Genomic DNA, 23629 nt, shown 5'->3' on the forward strand with positions numbered 1-23629 from the left:
ATGAATAAGATTATAAAAAATTTAAAAAAAAGTTAAAAGATGGAAAAAAAAGAAAACATTAAAAAAAAAACTGAAACAAGAAGAACAAAAACAAAAGCATGTATTTTAATATTTACTGACTATACCTATGTAATATAAGAATAAATAATTGTCCAACTAGTCTTAGTTTCTGTATGTAGGAATCCAATGCAGTTAGGTGGCACTGTTTTTTGAATAAAGTTTTTCTCTCTTTTTCCACTGATCAAACAAAATATTACAAACAAAAAAAAAAAAGGACAAGTATAAATGATTCCATTTCACGCCAGTTAAAATATTTTACTAAATACATACTAGTTGATTTAATCTGATAAATATTCGGTGAAAAATCATTTAACGTCAACTAAAGATCCTCAGTAATTATATGTGTGTCTTGTATCAAAACATCAAAAGTGTTTGATTTTTTTTTTTTTACTTTTCCTAAGTAATCTGTGTAAAATAGAGTAAACATTGGAAGTGTTTATTTTCATCTAAGATCCTTGAATTTCATTAGATATTTGAATTCAACTGATGCCTGAAAAATGATTGAATGTGGAAAAAAATAACAGAATACATTTTGGCTTTGGACGTTAAAAATTTGATTAATTTTTGACTTATTATTGTGTCAAAAAAAAACTACATAAATCTAATATTCACTGCTTTGTCCTCAGCTCAAGAAGCCTTGTCTTTTTCCTCACCCATAAGCATATGATTGACCCTTGAACATTTTAAGAGCAGCAGTGAAAGTAGTGAGGGGTCAGACAGTAAGTTCGCCTGTCTAGCGGTTGTTATCTGCCTTCTTACACGAAAACAACTTGCTCTTTCTTAGCTTCAAGAATTTTAATTTTTTTTTTTTTTTTTGAAGGGGGCTCAACTCAAGTTGATACATTAATTCTGTATTTTATCTATTTTATTTTATTTTTCCTCTTTTATTTTTCTCAAATTATTTTTTCATTGTATAAATTATTTGTTCTTTTAATTCTATAAATATTAGTTGTTTTTTTTCTTTCATTACATAATTATTATTATTATTTTGATTATTTTTTAATGATTTATTTTCGTTATTTAAAATTATTCAATAACTATAAATTCTTAAATATTGGGTGGAAGGTCTTTTACAGGAGACTAAATTCTCACATTATCAATTGCTAATGGTAAAATCAATTCAAGGACCACCAGGCCGATCCGATTATAAAAGAATAAAAACATCTCCCTCATATTAGGAACAGCAGTATGTTGTACTGAGAGACAACACAAAAATTTATTCTCTTTAGACTTAGACATTCTGAGACGGACGATTAGACGCACCCTAAAGCATTATTATTAGAGAAAGTAAGATGAAGAATAGCTTTTATTCTTGACAATACTGAAAGCAAAATATCCATTGGTTTGGAAATATATTGATAATGGAAGAAAAATAGAATAAGGATTTGATTTGAGAAAAATATTCGGTTTTCAAATATATAAAAATGATTTAAATATTTAACATTTTATTTAAAATAGTTATTAATTATTTTTTGTTCCGTTTTTACCCCTCCGCTGCTCATCTCCTTCATATTTTGAAAAGTACGGTCAATCATTTATGTACATAAAATGATTATTATCAATTCTTAACCTAATATGGAGCGGATAAATTAGATATCATCCAAGATGAACAAAAAGTTTAAGAATACTCTTTGATTTCCAACGACAACTAGAATATAATTACCTAATACGACAGCTGTCAGTAGTGGATATAAGAAACGACGTAAATTTTCTTATAATTTCTAGGTCTACTTGTTTGAATGGTTACTTGTATTTTGTTTTTTGTGAATTTGTCTTTTTTCTTTTTCAAGTTGTTATTTGTTCGCTCTGAAGTTGTTTTTGTCATATTCTATCAATCTAATGATAAATTGGAAACTACCTTATACGGAAGAAGTAAAGTAATTACAAATTTAGATTTGGATCTTTCATGCTGAAACTTGAAATAAATGAGAAAGCATACATCGAAGATGTTTACAGTGGATTAAATACAGCAATGTTGGTAACGGCTTATGAGTTTCGCGACTCGTCGCAGAGTGGATTTAATTTTGTCCAAAAAAATGAACAAAAAATTAATCTAAGAACAGCAGAAATACAAATATATCATGATCCTTTTTTTTTTGTTATCTTCATATATTTATTGTAAATTGGAATTATTTGGGTGGGCTATAAACTCTAAAGTAAATTAACGCTAAAAACACTGTATAAAAAAAAGTAAAATAAAGAACAAAAAGCTCTATTTTTTTTTCTTTTCTCTATTTCGTCCGGATAATTAATAAATATAAATTTTGTCCGGGACGGACGAAATAGTCCCTAGAGGACAAAATCAAATCCACCCTGATTTTATGACATCTAAGGATACTCCATCTACCGATATTATCTATATTGTATCGTGCTGGTAAGTCGTATTGAAATCGTGAGATGTATTGGAAAGTCTGACATTCGGGCAGGTCGCAGGTGATAGTTCAAGCATCTCTAGATCTCTTGTCGAAAGTTTCTGAATCCAAAACTACCCCTGTGCTGCTGTGAAAGACCCTTTTCTCATTGTATTGTTTGCTAATTTATATAAGCAATAAGCTTAAAAATATATAAGTAAACTATATATGTAATGAGTTCCTTACTGAAACCTTCTGTACTGATAACTTGTGCTAAATCTATTCACAGTGAGTGCTATAAAAAAAAAAAGTTCAAAATAATTCAAAACTTTGGTTTCACTTTTAATCATAGTTACAAATATATTTTTAAAATTAGTCAGTGCATTTAGGAAATGCTGACAATTTCTTGAGAGCTTCAAAAAGGATATTTGGGCTGATAATTACTTACTAATTGATAAGAAATTCGTGTCATGATTTTTCACCACTAGATTAGTTTATTGCGATACCGAGGTAGAATATTAGGTTATCGTGGTGCAGATTAAAATCGAGTATTTCCAATCTTAGGATTCGCATGAAGAATATTTATTGCTACTTCGGTTTCTTCAATATCCTAACTTTTCGTAAAAGTACATAAACATTCTCCAGCATCTCGCAAATCCTTCGATACCCTGTAATTTATGAGAGAAACTTTCACCCCTAGTTAGGGAATACGCGTACGATCCAAAACATTCCTGACCTTTGGGAGAGTATCTCAGGTAAAAAGGTGGTTGGTAAAGTATTTGGTGAAAAAGTCAAACTAGAATCTTTTTATTCATTTAAAGCTCGTTCTAAGCATTTTTATTTGTTAACTGAATTTTTCTTTATTTTAGTTTTAGGCATTGTTCAATTGTTATTTATTTTATACTAAATAAATAAATCTGTAATGCTACAATCTATGAATGGTCAGGGATGTAGTACTTTTTAAGCAAATACTGTTACTAGACCAACGGTTGTTCAAGGAGTTGTTCAGCTGTTCAGTATCACTGTCGACCGCCATATTTTTCCTCAATTAAAAGTACCCGCTTTATGAGATTGGGTGGACCCCGGAGGGCTCCCTAACCCACAGGCTTAACTCATCGTCAAAGTAGCAGAATACATAATTATCTTTCACTGCCAGATTCGAACCCGGGTCCTTGAAATTAGTAACACAGTATCTTACAACGGAATCCCCCACTCATTATTTTATAATACATACCATTAATTTTTATTAAATTAGTCTATTGCTAACAGTAACAATAAAATACTTTACCCTATTAATAGCTTGAAAGAATCAAACTCATTTTGTTCCTATTAACACTAACGTCGCTAAGACGAAAGGATCTAATTGTTTATGATACTATGTATATTTCCTTTTTCTCATGCGTTTTAATCTTATAATAATAGGTGTTTATTTGAAAGTTGTACGTACATTCTCAATACGAAACATTATGTTACATGTATATAATATAAAAATAACAATGAAAAAATAAAATAATTAAGTAAAATAAAATAAAATAGGCATAAAATAACTAGTTTTGAAATATTTACGTAAATAACCTGCATGAGTTCGTTAGTAAGTGTTAAAAAAAAGAAAATTAAAGAAAGAGTGAAACAGAATTAATCGAACAGAATTCAAATTATATTAATGGAAAATAACCTATAATGCACTATATACTGTAAAAAAAGTTCTGTAAAAACTTAAAAATGATTATTCTGATCAAATAGGTGAATGCATTTTTACAGTCAGTGCCTAAATACATTAATATAATAATAAAAAGATTCATGAGAAATTATATACAGATATACATTTAACTAGGAAAAATACATTGATACACTTGCACATAAGTAACTAATAAGGTATTGTATTTAAATAAACTTACTGAAAAGATGGACACGTCTACTTGGTGTCCACAAAATACAACACATTATTTTTCCTTTTTTTTCGGTTGGCTCTACAAACCACATAACTGTTCCCAAACGTTCATTGTTCACATAAGCAACTTTATTATAAAAATAAATTCATCAAAATATGTATTGCATCAAAGTTTGGATAAAAATTATCAGTGCAGTTTCGATAGAACATACTAAGTTTTTTTGTGTATTTTCTGGATTAATATAAAAGTTTTGATTTCTTGAAATCTAGGAATTGCGAGCAAAAGAGGTATTTGGAGGATCTTCCAATTTAATTTTTATATCAATTTCTCTTCTATAGTGGCTTAATTCTCAGTATGTTTCATCATTAGGTTTTATTATTTTTGTAAATACAGTACAAAAAAAAGAATTGTTTATTATATTTTAGCAGTTTTCACTTTTTGTCAATAATAAATGTGCATAAACAATATAATAAAATAAATAATGAATAAATGAATTACTAAATAAGGAACTTTTTTTTTTTTTTCTGAAACTTTAACACTCTAAATTTTAATTTTTAGGAGGGAAAATGAAGTTCTATTAGTTCCATGTTAAAAGGAGAGAACTCCACATAACATGAAAAATTGTGTTAGAAAATATAATCTTTTCTTCTACAGGGGAATCCTCAAAACTAAATAATTCACTTGATGGAAGGGTGGACTGTATTTATGTCAGAGATTTCAATAATACTAAAATTTTGCCGTTTTCTTCATAGAATTTTTGTCTGAGATAAGAGAAGATTCTAACCGTATGATTGACCCAGATATCTACTCCTCTGGATACCCACCCTACAGATATAGGGCCCTCGATGGGCAATGGGACGATGAACTTAGTAGGCACGTGGCGGGGGAGGCTCGTACCGCCAAGCACGGTACTTATTGATCACTTGCCTAAGTGCCCAATCTTCACGTTTTTTAAGGAAATAAAGGCTACTAAGCATCAAAGGAAAGTGCCATCAGCAGGTGGGCCAGCTTTATATAGGGAGGGGGGAGAAATAAACAACTTAATATTTTTACTTTAGTTTCTAAAAATGGGGGGTTTTGTTGCGGTAAGAATTTTAAGGAAGATTTTATTTATTTTTAGTATGAATGTGATCACTCATCACTATTAACCATTGCACACAACGGTGTGGCAGATTGTAATATCTATCAATAAATAAAGTTTTAAATAAAAAAAAAAAAAGTTGTGGTAAGAAATAAAATATACAGTAATAAATTAAATGTTGAATGCTAAAAGAGCCATTCTCCATTTATTTAAGGTAGATGACTTATCTCCATTATCGTATTGAATTTGATATATTGCTTCCATGTATATAAAAACGAACCCTTTCCGGAAGGTTCATGTGTATTAAAGAGCTTTCTGAAACAAACTGTTTCAAAGAACTCAAATGTATTAAAATCAGTACTCCGGAGACCATCCCGTTCAATATAGAGTCCGGTACACATTGGAAAAAATAGAGGAATAAAGATCCAGTATTTCCTAAACTGGATCCCGTGGCAATCTAAATACAAATGTTGTATTTATATGAGGTCTGAGAGTTATTTATTTGTAATAAAAATATTTATTGCTGTATGTATTACAGAATTGAGTGACCAGGGTAGATATAAGTTAGTCTTATTTTGGCAAATAAGTGGAAATTTTTACTTTGAGACTATAAAATAGATTTAATAGTTTCCAATCTGCTTGATGTATAGGGCTTAATGATTGTTCATTGGAAATTACTTTTTATTTTAATAAGCCTTCACTTTTATTAAAAGAAAAAGATGATTTCAGTGTACCTCACATAACAATTCGTCCCAACAGTACAATAGACTTAAATTTATTTAACTAACTTTATATCAATATTACTTTTTCAAATGCTTTAGGTACGAGAAATATATTAATAGATTCATTTTTTACACATCATTCATTAGCAAGATTTAAAAGTCAATCAAGAAATTTCGTTTAGCTGTTGTCACACTATTTCCACTCGCTCTTCTAAAGTTACCTTTTAAGGACCCTTTTAGATGGAATCTTTGCGTTGTATAATGGTAAATTTGTTAATATTAATTTGATTAAAAAATTCCATTATAGAGATTAGACAGGACATAGTGTGACGAAGTGTAGAAAATCAAAACTGTTAAAGGAATCTTTTGTACATTTTATGTAATTTAATGTTTTGGGTATTTTTTTTTTTTGCCATCTATTTTTTGCTTTTTTTAAATGATCATGTTTTTTTTCTTTAATTTATTAATAACTGAATAAATTATTTTTGAAAATCAACGAGAGCTATTAATTATTAATCTCATCGACAGGAGGAAACACGGACTTGTTTACTTTCCTATCAATTCGGGTTGATTAGGTTGTCAGGTCGGTTGGGACCGGTTCTTGTGAGTGCAGTGGCAGGAGCCTTTGGGACAACCAGGTTGGAATACAGTTCTATCGGGGGCTAATTAAATAGCTACTATTGTAGCATTCATTGATTGCTTTTGATTCATCGAATCATCTATCATTGAATCAATTGTGACCCTGCTTCAACTTTAATTTTAATTAAATAATAATTATTAGTGAGGTGTGTGCATTGTAACAGGGATCAGAAAGTCGAGGGAGAAACGTTATAGTTCTCCCTTCATTTGTCTTGGCCCGACCTTTTAGTGAAATAATGTTGGGGTTGGTTACCTTCGTTACTAAGAAAGGCAACTTTTTTTTCTTGTTCAATGTTTTTTTGTTATTCAAAATAACTATAATTATAATGCATTGATTTTTAAATTAAACTTCATTATATGTGCGCTATTATTTTTTTTTTAATTGGCATTGAAAATGCTTTTGGGCCAGAAGATAGGTTAGAGGCCTGCAAATCCTTTGGAAATCTTTTGATAAGTTTGTACTTGTCTTTTCTTTACAACTATTAGTACTTTGTAATGTTAAAGAATTATTTATAAAAGTTTGAAATGCTAGTAATATTAGACAAAGAAGTTTATAAAATAGAAAAATGTTTTATTTTGTAAAAATTATAAATAAACTGATCAAGAAATAAAAAATATATATTTTTTTATTTAAATATATTAAACAGATAAACGGTATAATTCATTAGATGCGAGTAATAATTAGTAGGTTAGAATCTCAAGATTCATTTCTAGGGGACGTCGCATTATTGGACTGACTGGTGAGAATCGAACCCACAACTTTCTGAACAAAGCACTCAGAAAGTGCACAGACCCTCGTCCATACGTGTTCAGCAATACCTTTATCATTATTTTAACTACTTAGGTAGACTAGGCATATGTACTAAACTAGCAAAGATTTCTATTGTAAATTAATTTATTAGATTAGTATTATAACATGTTAGATGAATTTTTCATAAATTGCATGTAAAACTGTAACTAATTTCGGAAAAAACTACTGTAAAAATCGGAAATATTTTTTAAATAACCGGAATCGCCATAATCTAAATTGATAGACCAAATGAAATAAAAATTGTATGTTGTCATATAAATTAAAAGTTCATGCACTTCCTTTTTGAACAATAGAAGGCAAAATTAATGACAATGTGTCTCTTAATCAATATCATAAATTAGTTCAACTTACATAGAAAGAGCTATAGTTGTATTGAAAAATATAAATAATAATAATCGGCATTAAGATGTTGGCTTGGTAGTTATTTCATCCCAATTTTTTATTACTTTAATGAAAACTATGTACAATTACTTGTCAAAATTGATAAGTCTGCCAAGTAAAGGTAGTGGGAATAAAAAACGTCTGCTGTTTCAAAACCTTAAAAAACATTAATTTTTCATTCAGTGCTCTATATCTTATTTGCGGCCTTTTTCTTCGTAGAACTTTATTTCAGAAACCATGGGACCTAAAGATGTCTGCCAGCACTCAAATTAAAGCTAGTTAAATTTATTATAAAATAGTTTATAACATTTATCTTTTAGGAGTAGTAGTTTTTATGATATTTAACAAAATAAATTCGCAAACTGTTAATTTCTAGTTGTTCGTATAAAATATTTGATTTTTGAAAAAATATATCTCTGGACCCTAAGACGCACATATTCGTAGGTATGGTAGTTTTTATGATATTCGCATATAAATATAAATTTGGCAAATTAAAATTTGTCCTAACAACTATATATCAATTTATTTTAGGCCTTATCATGAAATCTACTACTCCCGCGACGATAAACGTATTAAATTAGCTTACTCCATTAAACTAGCTTTAATTTGAGTGCTAACAGACATCTGTATGTCAACTGATTTTTGAGATATAGATTTTTCAAAATAAATTCACTAACTACTAATCTTTCAGTACGTTCTGTACAACATTTGTATGAAATATTGCTTTTTAAAAAGCTATATCTCGAGAACTATTAGGGCTTTCAGTTTAGCAAATTTACTCTACTTTAAATGATGGTCTCTTAGATTTTCTATTTTTGTTGGTAGTTTTAAAGATATAGAGCTCCGAATGAAAAAATAATTATTTTTAACGTTTTTAAAAAGCCGCCTATTTTTAGTCCCCCTACGTATATTTTGCAGACTCATCAATTTTTACTACTAATTATACATATTTTTCATTAAAGTAATAAAAAATTGGGTGAAGTCACTGACTTTTGTCTCCTCTTGGGCTTCTGTACTACAGGGCTAATATAAGTTCACGGATAGCTGAATCGTATGTGTAAAACTTGGGTGATATTTTCCATTGGGACAAAGTTATTACTTATAACGTATACTGTCATTATAAAGTATGCTGCTTTACTAATTGTGTGTGTTGCATTGACTTTATTGATAATATTACATTGTTTACACGAATGAGCATGATATCGCTGAATGGATCAAAAAGAAGAAGGAAGGAATCTCATGGGAGACTTATGACTTTAAAAAACTGTTATTATCCTTTTATTTATTTATTGGAAAATATGAAATAAAGTAGGGCGTTTCAAGATCCTACATACCACGTTTGATAGAAACCAGTGGAGAATAAATGAGAGCGTTCAAGTCATACAGATGATACTCTTCTTCCTGTAATATAAATTACTTAGAATGAAAGGAAATTAAGTAATAGAAGGAAATATAATTAAAGTGTGATTTTCTGCTCAATTTCAGCTTAAACGAATCTGAAGACATAAGTAGATATAAAACCTTTTACTGTGTATTCCATCCTTACAACACATCAACCAGCCATCGTGGCCAACTTATTAATAATAAGAAAACAAATTATTTTATCATAAGATTTATATTATATCAATAATAACTTACACTGCCGGGCCAAAATAAGCTTACACTGAAATTTAGGTAATTTTACTATTGAATATATTTCTTTCTTGAAGAGTAAGAATAAATACGACCTGACTATTAAGATTGAAAATAATTATTTAACTAAACAAAATTATATATATGTTCTTTCATTGAAATGATAATAAAACTGTATACTTCTTAAATTATATTATTTAAAAAATGAGCTTAGTTAGGAGATTAGTAGCTAATGGTATCTTCTTTTTTTTCTACCTCCATCAGTAATCTTCTATCCATTGAAAAACAGATATTTTTCATTTTCTTTTTAGGAAGTCTGGTAAATCAATTTCAATAAAATTTGTTGAGGTTAAAAATTTTTAATTTGAATATTTTATTCTAAATTATCATGATCTTGCACAATATTTCGGGACTATTGTCTACAAGGAAAATTAAAAAGTTTGACTAATTATGAAGTTTATTAAAGTACACGAATATGGGACAATAGTCCCGAAATGTTGCGCAACATTATGATCATTTAGAATAAAATATTCAAATTGGAAGTTTTTAACCTCAAAAAAATTTATTTAAAGATATTATTAAATAAATCAGGTTCAGTTGGTTTTTTTTAATTTTCTGTTTGCATTTTCTTCCACAGTTCCTCGTCACTTTGAAAAGATCCGTAGCTGTAAACGTCCTTAGAAAGGTTTGGCCGATAGTCTTCGACAGGGTTTAGGTCTGATGAGCATGGTGGCCACTCCAAAACATTAATGTTCATTTACAGCTTTAGTACATCTAGACGAATGGCATGTAAAAAATAGTAATCTCCAATCGGGAAAATACGTTAAAGCTATGGTTGTACGTCTTTTCGGAAAAGTGTTACATAAAACTCACTATTCATCTGATGGTGAACTCGCAACAAAAAGTAACTTCCAGATTTTGACATTTGGGACGATTATTTAGGCTCGTTGAACAACACCTCAGAATGAAATATTCATTGTTAGAGCCGTCCTCAGAAAATCTTTTTTTAATCAGTAAACAGTTTTAGTCCTTATATCCCGTGGTGAAGCTGAAATTTCGCATCAGTTCCAACCTTCTCAACTGAATAGTTTTTGACAACGGAACGACTTATGTTATTTTTTTTTTTTTTTTAGCGAACCCTCATTTCATTACGTTTCCTCCTTATGGTACTGGTCGAAACTTCAATCTGTTGAGGTAATTTTAAGATCTCCTCTTGTGTTTATCCTCACCTATGCATGTTTAGTTCTAAGATTCTTCCTACTTCTATTCTTGTTAGCTCGCCCATAATTCGTTTTTAAATATATGATGAAAAGGGAACTTCATATTTTCTTCCAGCTTCTTGGTAGCTCATTCCCCGCCCCTAATCATGTTTCACTTTTGCAATAATTTCTTCGCAGTACCTGTCTTCAACACACAATGACTCATTTAGGAATTATATAGGTGTGCGCATTTATTTGTCCGTAAATATTGTTCAAGGATTAGTTGTTAATCCCCTGTAGAGTTCGAAAACAAACACAAACATTATCAGTGTAATCAATTATCAATAAGCGGGCATGTTTCCACTGTTTAGCTTTATTGTGGGTCTTAATTAAAAAGAAAGCCGTGTCCAGTTTTTATTGTCCCGTAGTAAATTTATATTGTTATATTCTATCAAAGAACTCTTATTCTAATTCTTTAAATTGATACTGCATAGCATTTTTATCTGGTACAAGATATTTTCAAAGTAAGAAAAAGAAATTCATTGCATAATAGTAATGACATCCATTATCCTTTCCACTAAAATATTTTTTCTTGTCTAATAATATTCATAGCATACATAATGCAAGATGGCAGTTAGAGGAGTAGTTTTCCGATAACCATAAGCTCTACATTTCTTTTTTGCGCTGTATAAAAAACTGTAGATCATTGAACCGATTAAATCATTCATTGGAATGTCGACAGCTTAACACAGGATCAGTGAAGCAACATACATGCATCTAATGCAAGTATTAGATTCCTAAGTCTTGATGGGACTGAGTATAGAAACTGGAACTTTTTTTTGGATTAATGATTTTGTGAGGTATTATCCAAGAACAAATTAGAAATTTTATTTAATGTTTAATTATATTTTAAGTAGTTTTAATATTTTGGTGAATGTTTCGAAATGATTCTGAAATTTCGGGAGCGTAAAAATTTCGTAACTGTTCAAGGTAGAAAACTCTATTTAACCTCAAACTGTAGTAAATTTAGCATACTTTCAGAATGGAAATCAAAACATTTTTTAATCAGATGCATCTTTGGCAGATAATAAAAAAATATATCATCTGTAGTGTGTCACTTTGGATGTAAAACATGCTTTCAAATGTCTTCATTTGGTGTTAAACAATATCGGAATTGAAAATCACAAGCTTTCCAAGTTGTCAGTAGTACAAATGTCAGATAAACCTACCTTAAACATTGTATATTGAAAATCATTACAATAAACTTAAATAAGTGATTATTAACTAAAACAGATGAGGGTCGTTATCTGAAGATGTGTAAGATTTCACTTCCAAAAATCTGAATAGTAATAAAAAGTCATAATTTTGAGCTTCAAAAAATCATAACTACTTAGTGGCATAGTACCTTACAGCGCAGGAGTACTTTTAATTAAGGTTTTAAAAATAATTTTAAAAATGTGGGGGTGGAAGGTAAATATTTTTGAGTAAGGATGTGAAAACATTTTTTTTTGGAAGGTAAAGAAAACTATTTTTTAAAGATTAAATTATCTTTCACAACTTTAAATAATTTAATATTAATGTAAGAATAGATTTATTCAATTCCTCATAATTATATATTTTTGCAAAAGTGAGATTTTCGAGATTTCTATATTTCTTTAATTATTGTAATTCTTTTAAACTTTAAAAAAGACCTGGGAAGCAAAAACCTTTAATATTTCCCATAGAAAAATAAGAGTAGCAAAAGAATTACTTTAAAACATTTATTTATTTTTTTTATTAACTGCAATAAATAATGAGGCATCTTTATTAATCCTCAAGTAATAACTGACTAAATCAGTTATTTAATTGAAACCAACAATCAATTGTAGATGGAATGTGAATTTTTAAAATGCCGTACCTAGCTATAAATCTATTTTGGAGGTAAAATATATCCTCTATGGTAGAACAAATGGAGTGGAATAGTATATATTTTTTCCCAATAACTTGCGCTCGCGTTAGAGGTTGAAAATGGATCGACGTATGATTAACACATTTTCAGATAATGTCCCATAGATAATAGAGGGTATGTGAATATTTAATTGTGTTAATTTAATTTATACTATCAACTCTTGCAATAGCAAAACATTGCCGGGATTATTTAGTATTAATATGGAATGATTACATTCATTAATATAGTTTAAGATTAAAAACAAATTAAAATTATTGAAGTAGGTATACATTCGTGGGTATTGAATTTTGAAAAAGGAAGCTTATGTATTTATCATGTTTTTTTTTTTAATTACGTTAAATGCTGTTGTTTTTAATCCATGTTAAATGATATTATAAATTCAATGAAATTTTTAACATTGTAAGCCTTCACCTTTGTATTACATTTTTACAATTCTTTCTTGTATACAATAATAAAGGTTTTAGAAAATCTCGAAAAATTCAAAAAAACGTTTATCAACAAACAAACATTTATGTTCAATTGCAGTTTACATAAATTGTGTAGACAGGCATTCTACCACTAAACTACATTCTTTGGAGGATGTTGAGCGAGATGCATGAAAAAAAAAAAACACATCAATTTATTTACATACAGATGAAAATATATATATATATATTTTTTTTTCTGTAAAACTCTTAAACTTAAAATATTAGTTATTAAAAAATTTTATTGCAATGATTAATTAAAATAAAATTTAGGATATATCAAAATTATTGAAAATATTTTATAAAAGCTTTAAGCCATGAATTACAATTTTCGTAAGAGGCTCTTGAACCCACTGTCAATACGTCATTAGCGAGAGACCCATCTTCAGCTGTGACGGCAAAACTGATCAATGACCTGTATAGAGACTTTCATAGCTCGGGCAGGTGAAAACCTATTCTTTAGAACATGAAAAATGAGAGGTTTTGTACAAGTTTATTTATAGTTGATTTCTATATAATTCATTAATCATTAATAAATAATTGCTTGTTTCCGCTCTTCAATTTATATTTTTTTAAACCATTGTTAAAATAGAGAAGAATTAGAAAATAAAATACCCTGATCTGCATTAAGGATGTACTTTCATGTTAACGCCAACATTTTAATTCAGTTACATGAATGAATTTTGTTGGAAAAGATTAAAAAATATTATAGCTAGCATTTTAGTATTTTTTGTTTATATGTCAAAAATAATTCCAAGATTATTCATTGAATTTTCCCGATTCGTGAGGAGAGAGAAATGTTTTGAGATAATGTTTTCATTACAAAACATACTTCAGATGTTTTCTGTAATTTTAAAAATACATATGGTACATGCAGAAGTAGGTGCCAATTATCATTATCATTGCGCAATGATGGGCAAAAATTAGCCATAGTTGAAACTAATAGCTAAAATTGCAATGAATACAACCTTTATTCATGAATGAATCATTGATAAATAAATATCGCATCCAGGACAATTTTAGCTATTAATTTCATAGTTACCCAACTGTGAGTAGGCGCTGATCCAGCAGTACAAACTTGAGATTCAAAATATAAAAAATAAGGCTTTGTAAAAACCAAAGAGTTTGTCGTCTCTTTAAAATTCTCTTGATCTTCTGGAATCATGGAAGCCTTTGATTGGTCGTATAAAACATTAACAGGAAATTCTCCACCTGTACATGGTATATGGCTTAGTGAGATAAGAGATGATATTTTTAATATTTGTGAATAATTAAAGTGAGTATTTCATGAACATTTTACAATACATTTCCTTCATATCTTTTTATTTTACATCTTTTAGATACTCATTATTAGGAATAGGAACTACTCCTTCGCCTGTAGAAGTGTTTATTCTATTTTACGATTCAATGCCTACTACTTGCGCAAAAACATATACCAGGTTTATTCAGTTTTAAAAAATAATCGTTAATTTTTAATAAAACTTAACTCAATAAGCGTTGAGAAAGGTTTACCAAAGGTTTATACAAAAAAATCATCGGTAAGAAAACTATGAGTTATTTAACATTCCAATACTATAAAAGGGATATTCTTGATCTTTAGTTTAACATGTTAAAGCGTGTTAAATGGAAAAAGTAATGTTGAATGGAGAAATATTTCCATCTTTTACCAAGCTAAAGCGATATAACATATAACATGGCTGAGAGTCTGTTACTAGGTCTGTTAAATGAAGAATGACGTCACGAAACAGACCAGTTGAGCTTGTCACTGTTTTATTTGTTGTGTTAGGTTACTTACTCGTAGTTTGTGTTTTGTTTTTTTTCTTTTGTCTTGTGTTTTGGAAATTTTAAAAATTATAATCAGTAGCCAAACTTTTACACTTCTACTTTTCACTTATTTTAGGCATGTTGTAATAAATTACTGTAATCAAAACATAGAAGTTAACAATAACATGAAGTTTTAGAAAGAAAGCTTACTAAACAAGTAACTCTAAAAATCCGCTCGGAGCTCTTATGCATTCATCATTAAATAGGGCTGCTCACAATGCTATACTTTAACATTTAGCATGGTAAAACATTTTACATTTAACACAACATCATGAATACCTCTAATATCATTAAGACTTTTCTTTTAACAAAAGGTTTTTATAGCTTAAATCTGATACTGATAAAATATTTGCGCTGAGAATTTAGAAAAAGATGTCATGTCACGCTCAAAAACGAAGCAAACATAAAAAAATAATATATTTTAGTTTATTTAATTGTTTATATTGTTTCTTTTCACCTTACACAATATTTGTTCTTAAAAAAAAAATTAATGTCCACCAACTAAAAATAACTAGGGTTTGTCGTAGAGGACAACACAACAATATTTTTAAAAAATCATATTTAAAATCTAGGCCACTTTTAAGGTAAAAATACGAAAAACGTAGGAAAAAAGTTAAATTATCTGAATTATTGACATTTATAATTTATTGCAAATTAACGCTTTACAAACCAAATATTATTATTAGCTTATAAGTTTTATAAAGCATTAATTTTTAATAAATAATAAATTTCAATAATTCGGAAAATGTAATTTTTTCATTAACCACTTTTCACATCATCTATATGAAAAAATAATACTTTGTTATGACTTCTTTGTTGAAATTGTAGTGATATACATAATTAATAATAATGAGATAAAAAATCCATTAATTAATCTAACCATGGTATATTGAAAATCTTTTTTTTTTTCATATAGTCATATTTCTAAGATCAAAATTTTGAAGTAGACAATAATAATACGTTTTGTCATTTATTGTTCAAATTTCTACTCCGCGAGGGTATTGGTTGAGTTTTTATCAGTAGCAAAGCTTTATTGCCCGTAATATTTTTAGATTGTTTTGGAAATAATTTACTTTGATTTTTGGATTTTTAAAAAAATGGTACTACATGAAATTCTATTTCATGGGTTCTCAGCTCCCTTTAGTATCATTTAAACTAAATGTAGCGTTTAAAACTATTCATATGTCTTTGTAGTCGAGTGTGTTTACGCACCAACTTGGAAATCTCAGGTCTGCTGTGGCACCGGTTCGAATCCCAGCCCGGGAATGAGTCTTTTATTTCGTGGAGAGGTCTTGAAATAAATTTCAACTTCCTTCTTGGCTGGAAAAAGTTGGTAGCCTATAGGATGACTCGTTCTTTCTGCCTACATTTGGAGAATATAGGGTCGGTAAACTAAATAATAAAAAATGTATAATTACTATTATTGGTTGTTGACAACTGTTTATTAATTATAAATATATATATATATAAGAATATAAAGTTTTAAAAATAATTAAATCACATTTACCCTTCGACGTAAACCCATGATCTCTTCCCCTACAGTATCTTTTAATAATACCCCACTTTTTCCTATCGAACAGATCCGTTACTTAGGACTACATCTCGACAAACGACTGACATGGAATCCTCATACAAGACTAAAAAGACAAGAAACTGCTCGTAGATTCCGACTATTGCAACATTTACTAGACAAACGGTCTAAATTGCCAATCCATTACAAAAGACTAATCTACATGACTATTATAAGGCCTATCTGGACATACGGAGTTGAGGTTTGGGGCTCCACTAAACCATCAAATTCCTCCAGAATCCAATCCTTACAGTCCAAAATCCTTCGTAAAATCCTTAATGCTCCTTACTTTGTCACAAATCAAGTCATCCATCAGGACCTCAATGTTCCATATATTGCCGATTTGGCCAGAACCAGATACCGTTCCTTCCATAATTAACTTCTCAACCACCCAAATCCACTTGTTTCTAACCTGGCTTCTCCTTCATTACCTAATAATCCTCCTAGGCGTCTGAAAAAAAGATGACCTCGAGATCTTCTCCTCTAGAAATGTTATTGGAGTTCTATCAGTGGGTAGATTCTCCACATGTTTGTATCATGTCACTATGTCACCTACAGCAAATTTACTTAATGTATATATGTGTATACAGTTGTAAATAACAATAAATAAATTATTTAAAAAAAAAAATTATATGACACATTTAGGTCTTAGAAAGTCATATTAAAACAATATCCGACACCCTATCGGTAGATTTCCTTCGTTTGTAATATCATTCTATATTTGCATATCTAGTATCTCAGTTACAAATATCTCGTATCTGTAATCTAATTACACTCGACCGACTTGGTCTAGTCCTGAGATATTACTTGCACCTTTTGAAGTGTCCTATTCCGCAATCGTTATCATAGGAGACAGGCGATGATTTGTGAAATCCGAGATCTATTTCCCAGGACCCTGTTCGAAAACGGGAAGATTACATAAATATCATCATCATCATCATCACCTCATGAGAAGTTCTCACGACTCGAGAATAGGAAACGGTACTCATCGGATCAGTTCTTATCATCCGGTGACCCTATCGTCGTAGCTTTCTTTGTCCCCGGCGTTCTCCGAAATGGGTTATGGGGCCCGCAACAAAAAATAAAAGAGGAAGAATGGACTAGTTTTTAAAGAAATGTACTGTACCATGATTTAAATAAGGTTAAATATATTTTTAAGTTAATTAGATATTCTTTGTTTTTCTCATGATTTATTTGGATGGCTAATTCCATGAGCACCAAGAGGATAGTACAAACACTAATATGTGTTAAATAGCCTCAACGTGTTAAATAATTATTTAACTGGTGTTGAAGTGTGAATATCAAGAATTAATATTAGAATCAAACTACAATGACCAAATGTACGGGGAATTAAGAACCATTTTCCAATGTTTATATTTGCAAAATAAGTGGGTCTAAAATAATTTTAGAAATTATTTTCGATCACATTGAATTCGGAAACAAATGTATATGAGTTTTTAAACTCATACTAATTAATTTAATAACGTAGCGAATTAGACATTTCTTCCGATTTTTCGCATCTAACTCTGCAATAGTACATCCTAGCGAAAACTTTATGGTATTAAAAATTAAACAACTTTAAATTCTACGTCAAATGAGTACTTATAAATTCGGTCTTTAATTGGTATGTTTTAAACCGGCCGTAAAAAAAAAAAATTGTTTTCAAATTATGCTCGAAATTTGAGGTAGTACCATACATGATACCTAACTTAACTTGAAAACGCATTTCTAAAATGATTAATAATTTTAAGTATTATATATTAATATTATAATATTAATAGTTCGATAAAGTAGCAAATTAGAAATATTAGGTCTTAATATTATAATATTAATATTTCGATAAAGTAGCAAATTAGAAATATTAGGTCTGTCATTCGGTTTTTCGCCTAAAAATCCTAAACTGTAGATTCAGTGACAAAATAACAAATTAATGATCATTAAATTATTCCTTGAATGAGTATAACGTAATCTTGATTTGGTCGTAAACCACTTATCCCAGTTGTCTCTTGGGCTCCAATAGACAATACTCCACACAGACAGGACTCCAATACTGTAGAGTACACCACCAGAAGAGGACAGAAGACCCATTTGGTTTACGACATTTTCTTGATCTAATTAATTCGTTATGGTACTCACTCGACGTAGAATTTAATGCTATTTAATTCCTTATACAATAACGTTTTTTCGCTCCGGTGCACTGTTTCGGAGTTGTAGACGGAAAACAAAAAAAAAACTAATTCGTTTCTTTATTAAATTAATTAAAAAGAGTTTGAGAACTCCCAGAAAAGCATTTCTGTGTTGTGTTATATAAGTTTTATTATTATTGTTTGTAGATGTATAATCTATGGACTGGATTATATACACCGAGCTTCTGTACTAATTGTATTTTATTTATGGTAAATGTTGAGTTTCTGCATCTGGAATATATTAAGCTAATAGTGAACCCAAGAACCAGTCTGTCCTGTTGTGCCAACAGTGGCAGTGTGGTAGACTGCTCTGACCTACTTCTCTCCCGTTCGCGACTCTTGCCTGGATAATTCAACATAACGCCAGACGTTCGTAAATCTTTTCTAATCGAATTATTTAGGTAATTTCCACGTTCAGAATTTAAGAATTTATCGCCTAAATACAATGTCATCATAGGTCAAAAAACATCTTTTTAAGTTATGTAAATCACTAATTGTTACATCTCTCATGCAATGGATATAAGAACATGAAATTGATATTTATTACTCTTTCAAGAACATTATTATTTATAAATATCAATTACATTTTCAAATAATAAGACTTCCTAATTTCGAAATATATTATCCAGCATCATTTCGAGATTTAATTCGGATATTATTAAAAACGTTTATAGGATATCATAAATGTTTTAAATAATTTAATCACATTATCAACAGTACCCTTTATATAAAGAAATAATTATTGCCGATTCTTCATACAGTCAATTGGTGCATTAAGTGTGAATAGGACCTCCTGATTTAACCGAAATTTTTTTAAATTGATTTTATTAATATGAAATATAGAGAATACTGAAGAAGAATGAGACCAGTACATGAAATTTTTTTTTATTAATACAAAGCTTTATTTGATATTACAAATTAGATATTACAATCTGCCACTAGGTGTTTGTGTAATAGGTAATATAAAATAACATGTAACACATCATTAATATCAAATAATTATATTTCATGTGTAAGATGAAGTAAATCTCGCACCAAAAATGAATATTTTTACTGGCATTTTAATTTTATTGATTTAATAGAATTTATTATCTTCTTATTGATCTTTAAATTTTATAACCTTGAATTCCAATCATTACATTTGATACTAATTCAGAAATTTGTTGATAGAATGTTATGTTGCAGTGGAACAGGACTCAGTTCTGATTATTTTGAGAAGCAGCATGTCCCCAGGATAATCCGGGACCCAACGGCAGGTAAGCGATTTTAGTAATTACTTAAGTTGTTAAGTCAGTATTTAAAATTTATTTTCTGACAGACCATCGTTTGAGTAGTAAATGATGGGAGAATGATCTTAGCAGGTATCCCTCTCTCACTCTCATATTAGACTAAATGTTTTAATAAATTTTAAAACTCCAATTAATAATCTGAAATTACTTTTTTCCTACGACTTGTATTTACCAAGGTATGAAGGATGTAAATTTGAAAGATGTATGTTCGCCCCAAAACGGTCCCTGAATCATCATGTCTGCCAGTGCATCATATTTCAATATCCTCCGTGCTAGTACACAATTTTGATTTTTGTTCGATGAATCGTTTCTTCTTTAATATTTAAGTGATTTTTATTTGAGTTCGGACTGTGAAAAGTTTCGTGATGTAATTATTTTATTGAAGGTTAGAAGAGTAACATTAAGATTGTCATAATGAAGATTATTATTATAATATAATAATATAGTATGATAGTTGCCATCATGACATCATTTACTTTTAAACATTTTCGAAGAAATAAGAGATATAAAAAGACCTTTGAGGACAAGGTGGGATGAGAGCCAGAGTGCCTGGTTCAGAAAGTAGTGAGTTCGATTCTCAACTGGATCCATCAATATCTATGAATGAATACTCTGATAATTAGGATACAGACATCTGAGACACTCTTTTTTCTCTTTGTTCGCTTACACAGATGATTTGATGTTTTTTTAGAAACAGTGAACGAAAACACCAATTCAGCTTTCGCACCTTTTAAGGATAGTCATGAAAGATTCTACTCTGCTGATCTTTGATGGAATTTCATCGGAACAAGTTAGTTATTACGAGCAACTTGGAACTCACATAAATAAACATGGCTGAAGCGACGAATAGACAGAAGAGAAAGTGAAGTCAAGAAGGTACTTCAACACCATCAAAAATAACTTCTTAAGATAAAAAGAAATTAATGAAGAGACTAAAATGACCGTCTATAAAACATATTTCTCATTATGATGACCTACACCAGTGAGTCATGTACTCTGACGACTAAGCACAAACGGAAAAATCTTACCATGAAGATGCGATCCTTGCACAGGATCGTAGGAAAAACTACTAGAGTCTTCGCATAAGAAACATTATAGAAAGAGAAAATCTGGACATAAGGCCTGCTGAAATTGTGTAGAAGAAAATCGTAGTGCCAGATAAGTTCCTCGTCAGAAGAAGACCTTAGGGATAGCGCAGAAAGGCATTGAAGCAATTTCTCTTGAGTCAAGGAGGCCTTTGAATAAAGAGAAATCTGAGAAACTGGAGGATGAGGCAGTGGATGTTACAGGATCGAGATTCGTGGTTAGGACTCTATAAGCAGGCATTTCGTTCTTCCCAACATAGAAGAGGTTACGATTAACAAAGAAGGAAATTATTTTCTTTTAAATGTGCTCAATATGTTAATGTGTTTATGATTGACGGCAATTTAGAAGATGCCTTCCAGAAATTATTTCTTATAAAATTCCGAACTTTTATGAAGAAGGACTTTCATCATCATATCGACTGGAAAAATTGATATATCATCGAGGATATTTTGATTGATTAATATAATTAGACTATATCCATTTATATTTTGTTAATTTAAGTCTTAAAATTACTATGAAATCAGCATCAGATGTTCCGTCTTGAGCGTTTCGGAGTGCTGCTGCAAATTGTTTTATCCCCGCGTTTATTTTGTGTATTTAATATTTAGTTACTGACACAACTAGTTTCATTATGTATAAAATTATCTCATTAGATCAAGTTCTTTTCACTTGACGTAGCATTCCTCACCGTTCTCCTTGTTGGAATGTTAGATATTTCATAATTTCCTGCGAATTTTTATTTTTTAAAGTAGTTAGAAAAAAATATATGTCATCATAGACTAATACTCACTATTTAAGTTATTATATAAAAAATTAACATATAAATAAAATTGAAAAATAGTAAAATAATTATGATAGTAATTATATATTAAACTATTAAAATATTTTGAGTATATATTTTATCATATATCAGTTTTAGATAAAAGAAAACATATATTGTTGTAACTTGACTGATAATTTCGAAAAAAATATAATTAATCCATATTCATTTATTTTGTATTATTTTAAATATATTTTATATTGTCTGTCGCTTTTATTATATTATTTGAATGTACAGTTTCATAATAACACGGCTCTAGATCTAACCTTTTCTTTCCTATGTTCATCTTAAATCTTATCCCTAGTAGGTTTAGATCTTTTTGATTTCTTTTTTGGTTATTACCGATTTTATCGATTTGAATAGCCAGATGTTGCACCATCTGTTCACACAAGTATCTCCTTACTTTCATCCGTCGTCTTGAATTACAATTCGTTCTGGTCTGCCGATATTCATCCCTATTCTATATTGCAGTTACTGCCGGCAACATTATTATAGCAAACTTTTTGTTTTATACTATGAATTGGTTTGTATTTTCTATTTTTATGAAGTTTGGATTTTAATTTATTTCACTCATTTTAGTGCCTTTGCTGATTTGTATAGCTATTCAAATGAAGAAGAGATTATAAAAACTTATCTTGAGTCAATTAATTATTATTCCAATATTTGCAATTCAATCTCTGATATAATTTGTTTCTTTTGATAAGTTTCAAAGCACTAGATATTTCTTCCTCTAACTACCTTCATACTACTTCATTTTTTACTCTATGGATCGAAATTGCACTCTAAGAATTGGTAAATTATCTTTTCACGAAGACGAACGAAGTAGGAGTTTCTCAGAGCTATGTTCTAGGGTTATTATTCTTCCATGTCCAGATATTTGTTTAAGACCTTTTAAGGCAAAACAGTACTACTTTCATTAGTGTAGTTACAAAAAGTATTGCACAATCTGTCGGTTACATAATTAAAATAGAATGTAGGTTGAGCTGTTTAGGTATTATTATGAAGTAAATATTTAAAGTTTAAAATTTTGTAACTAAATCCCATTAAAGCCTTTTACTAAATAAAAATCACTTTTACTTATCTATGTGACAGAACTATGTGGTTCAGACTTTAAACATTCGAAGAATTCACTCCTTCCGAACGATTGCGTAAAATAGTGGACCCACAAGTCTTTATCAAAATGTCGCAATACAGAAGGACTTCCTAAGGACATCCTAACAGTCCTAGAAAATGTCGTCCTATACTACGAAAACTTCCACAACATGCTTACAATATAAAACACAATCCCAGCACGAATTCAGCACCTTACCATAAACTAATTACCTTTAATAAACCTAATCTTTTGCTGAGTACTTCAACAAATCTAAAATATGAAACTATGAGCTTTGCTTTTTATTTGAGTAACCACAATAATTACATTTATAACTGTTAACTATGATTACTTCATTTTTTTTCCTTTTTCATGTATTATTATTAGATGATATTTCACGATTTATGGTTTGTTATAGGATTTATTTTTTGTTACCTTCTAATTTTATTTGATGTTTGTAGTTTCCATTTAAAACCTGTAAATATATACATTTTTTATTTATTGATATATAAATTTCAAAGTTGTTTTGACGCCTCAAGGATAGATCAACCCTATTCAAGCGAAGGTGCTGTCGTCTTCGCTCA

The 23629-nt window shown here is 29.5% G+C and overlaps 1 protein-coding gene across 2 annotated transcripts in view; it reads left to right on the plus strand.

Moving 5' to 3' along the window:
- Kat60 (Katanin 60) overlaps positions 1–23629 on the plus strand; it is a 208847-nt gene that overhangs the window by 143168 nt on the left and 42050 nt on the right. The window contains exon 4 of one of the 2 annotated variants that reach the window (XM_014425920.3): positions 19931–20016. In XM_014425920.3, coding sequence (XP_014281406.1) covers positions 19932–20016 — 85 coding nt within the window. In that variant the 5' untranslated portion in view covers position 19931. The remainder of the gene's footprint in view (positions 1–19930; positions 20017–23629) is intronic. The other variant, XM_014425923.3, reaches the window with a different exon arrangement.

The sequence above is a fragment of the Halyomorpha halys genome, unplaced genomic scaffold (assembly GCF_000696795.3).
Source record: "Halyomorpha halys isolate HHAL.00 unplaced genomic scaffold, Hhal_1.1 Scaffold541.1, whole genome shotgun sequence".
NCBI lineage: Eukaryota > Metazoa > Arthropoda > Insecta > Hemiptera > Pentatomidae > Halyomorpha > Halyomorpha halys.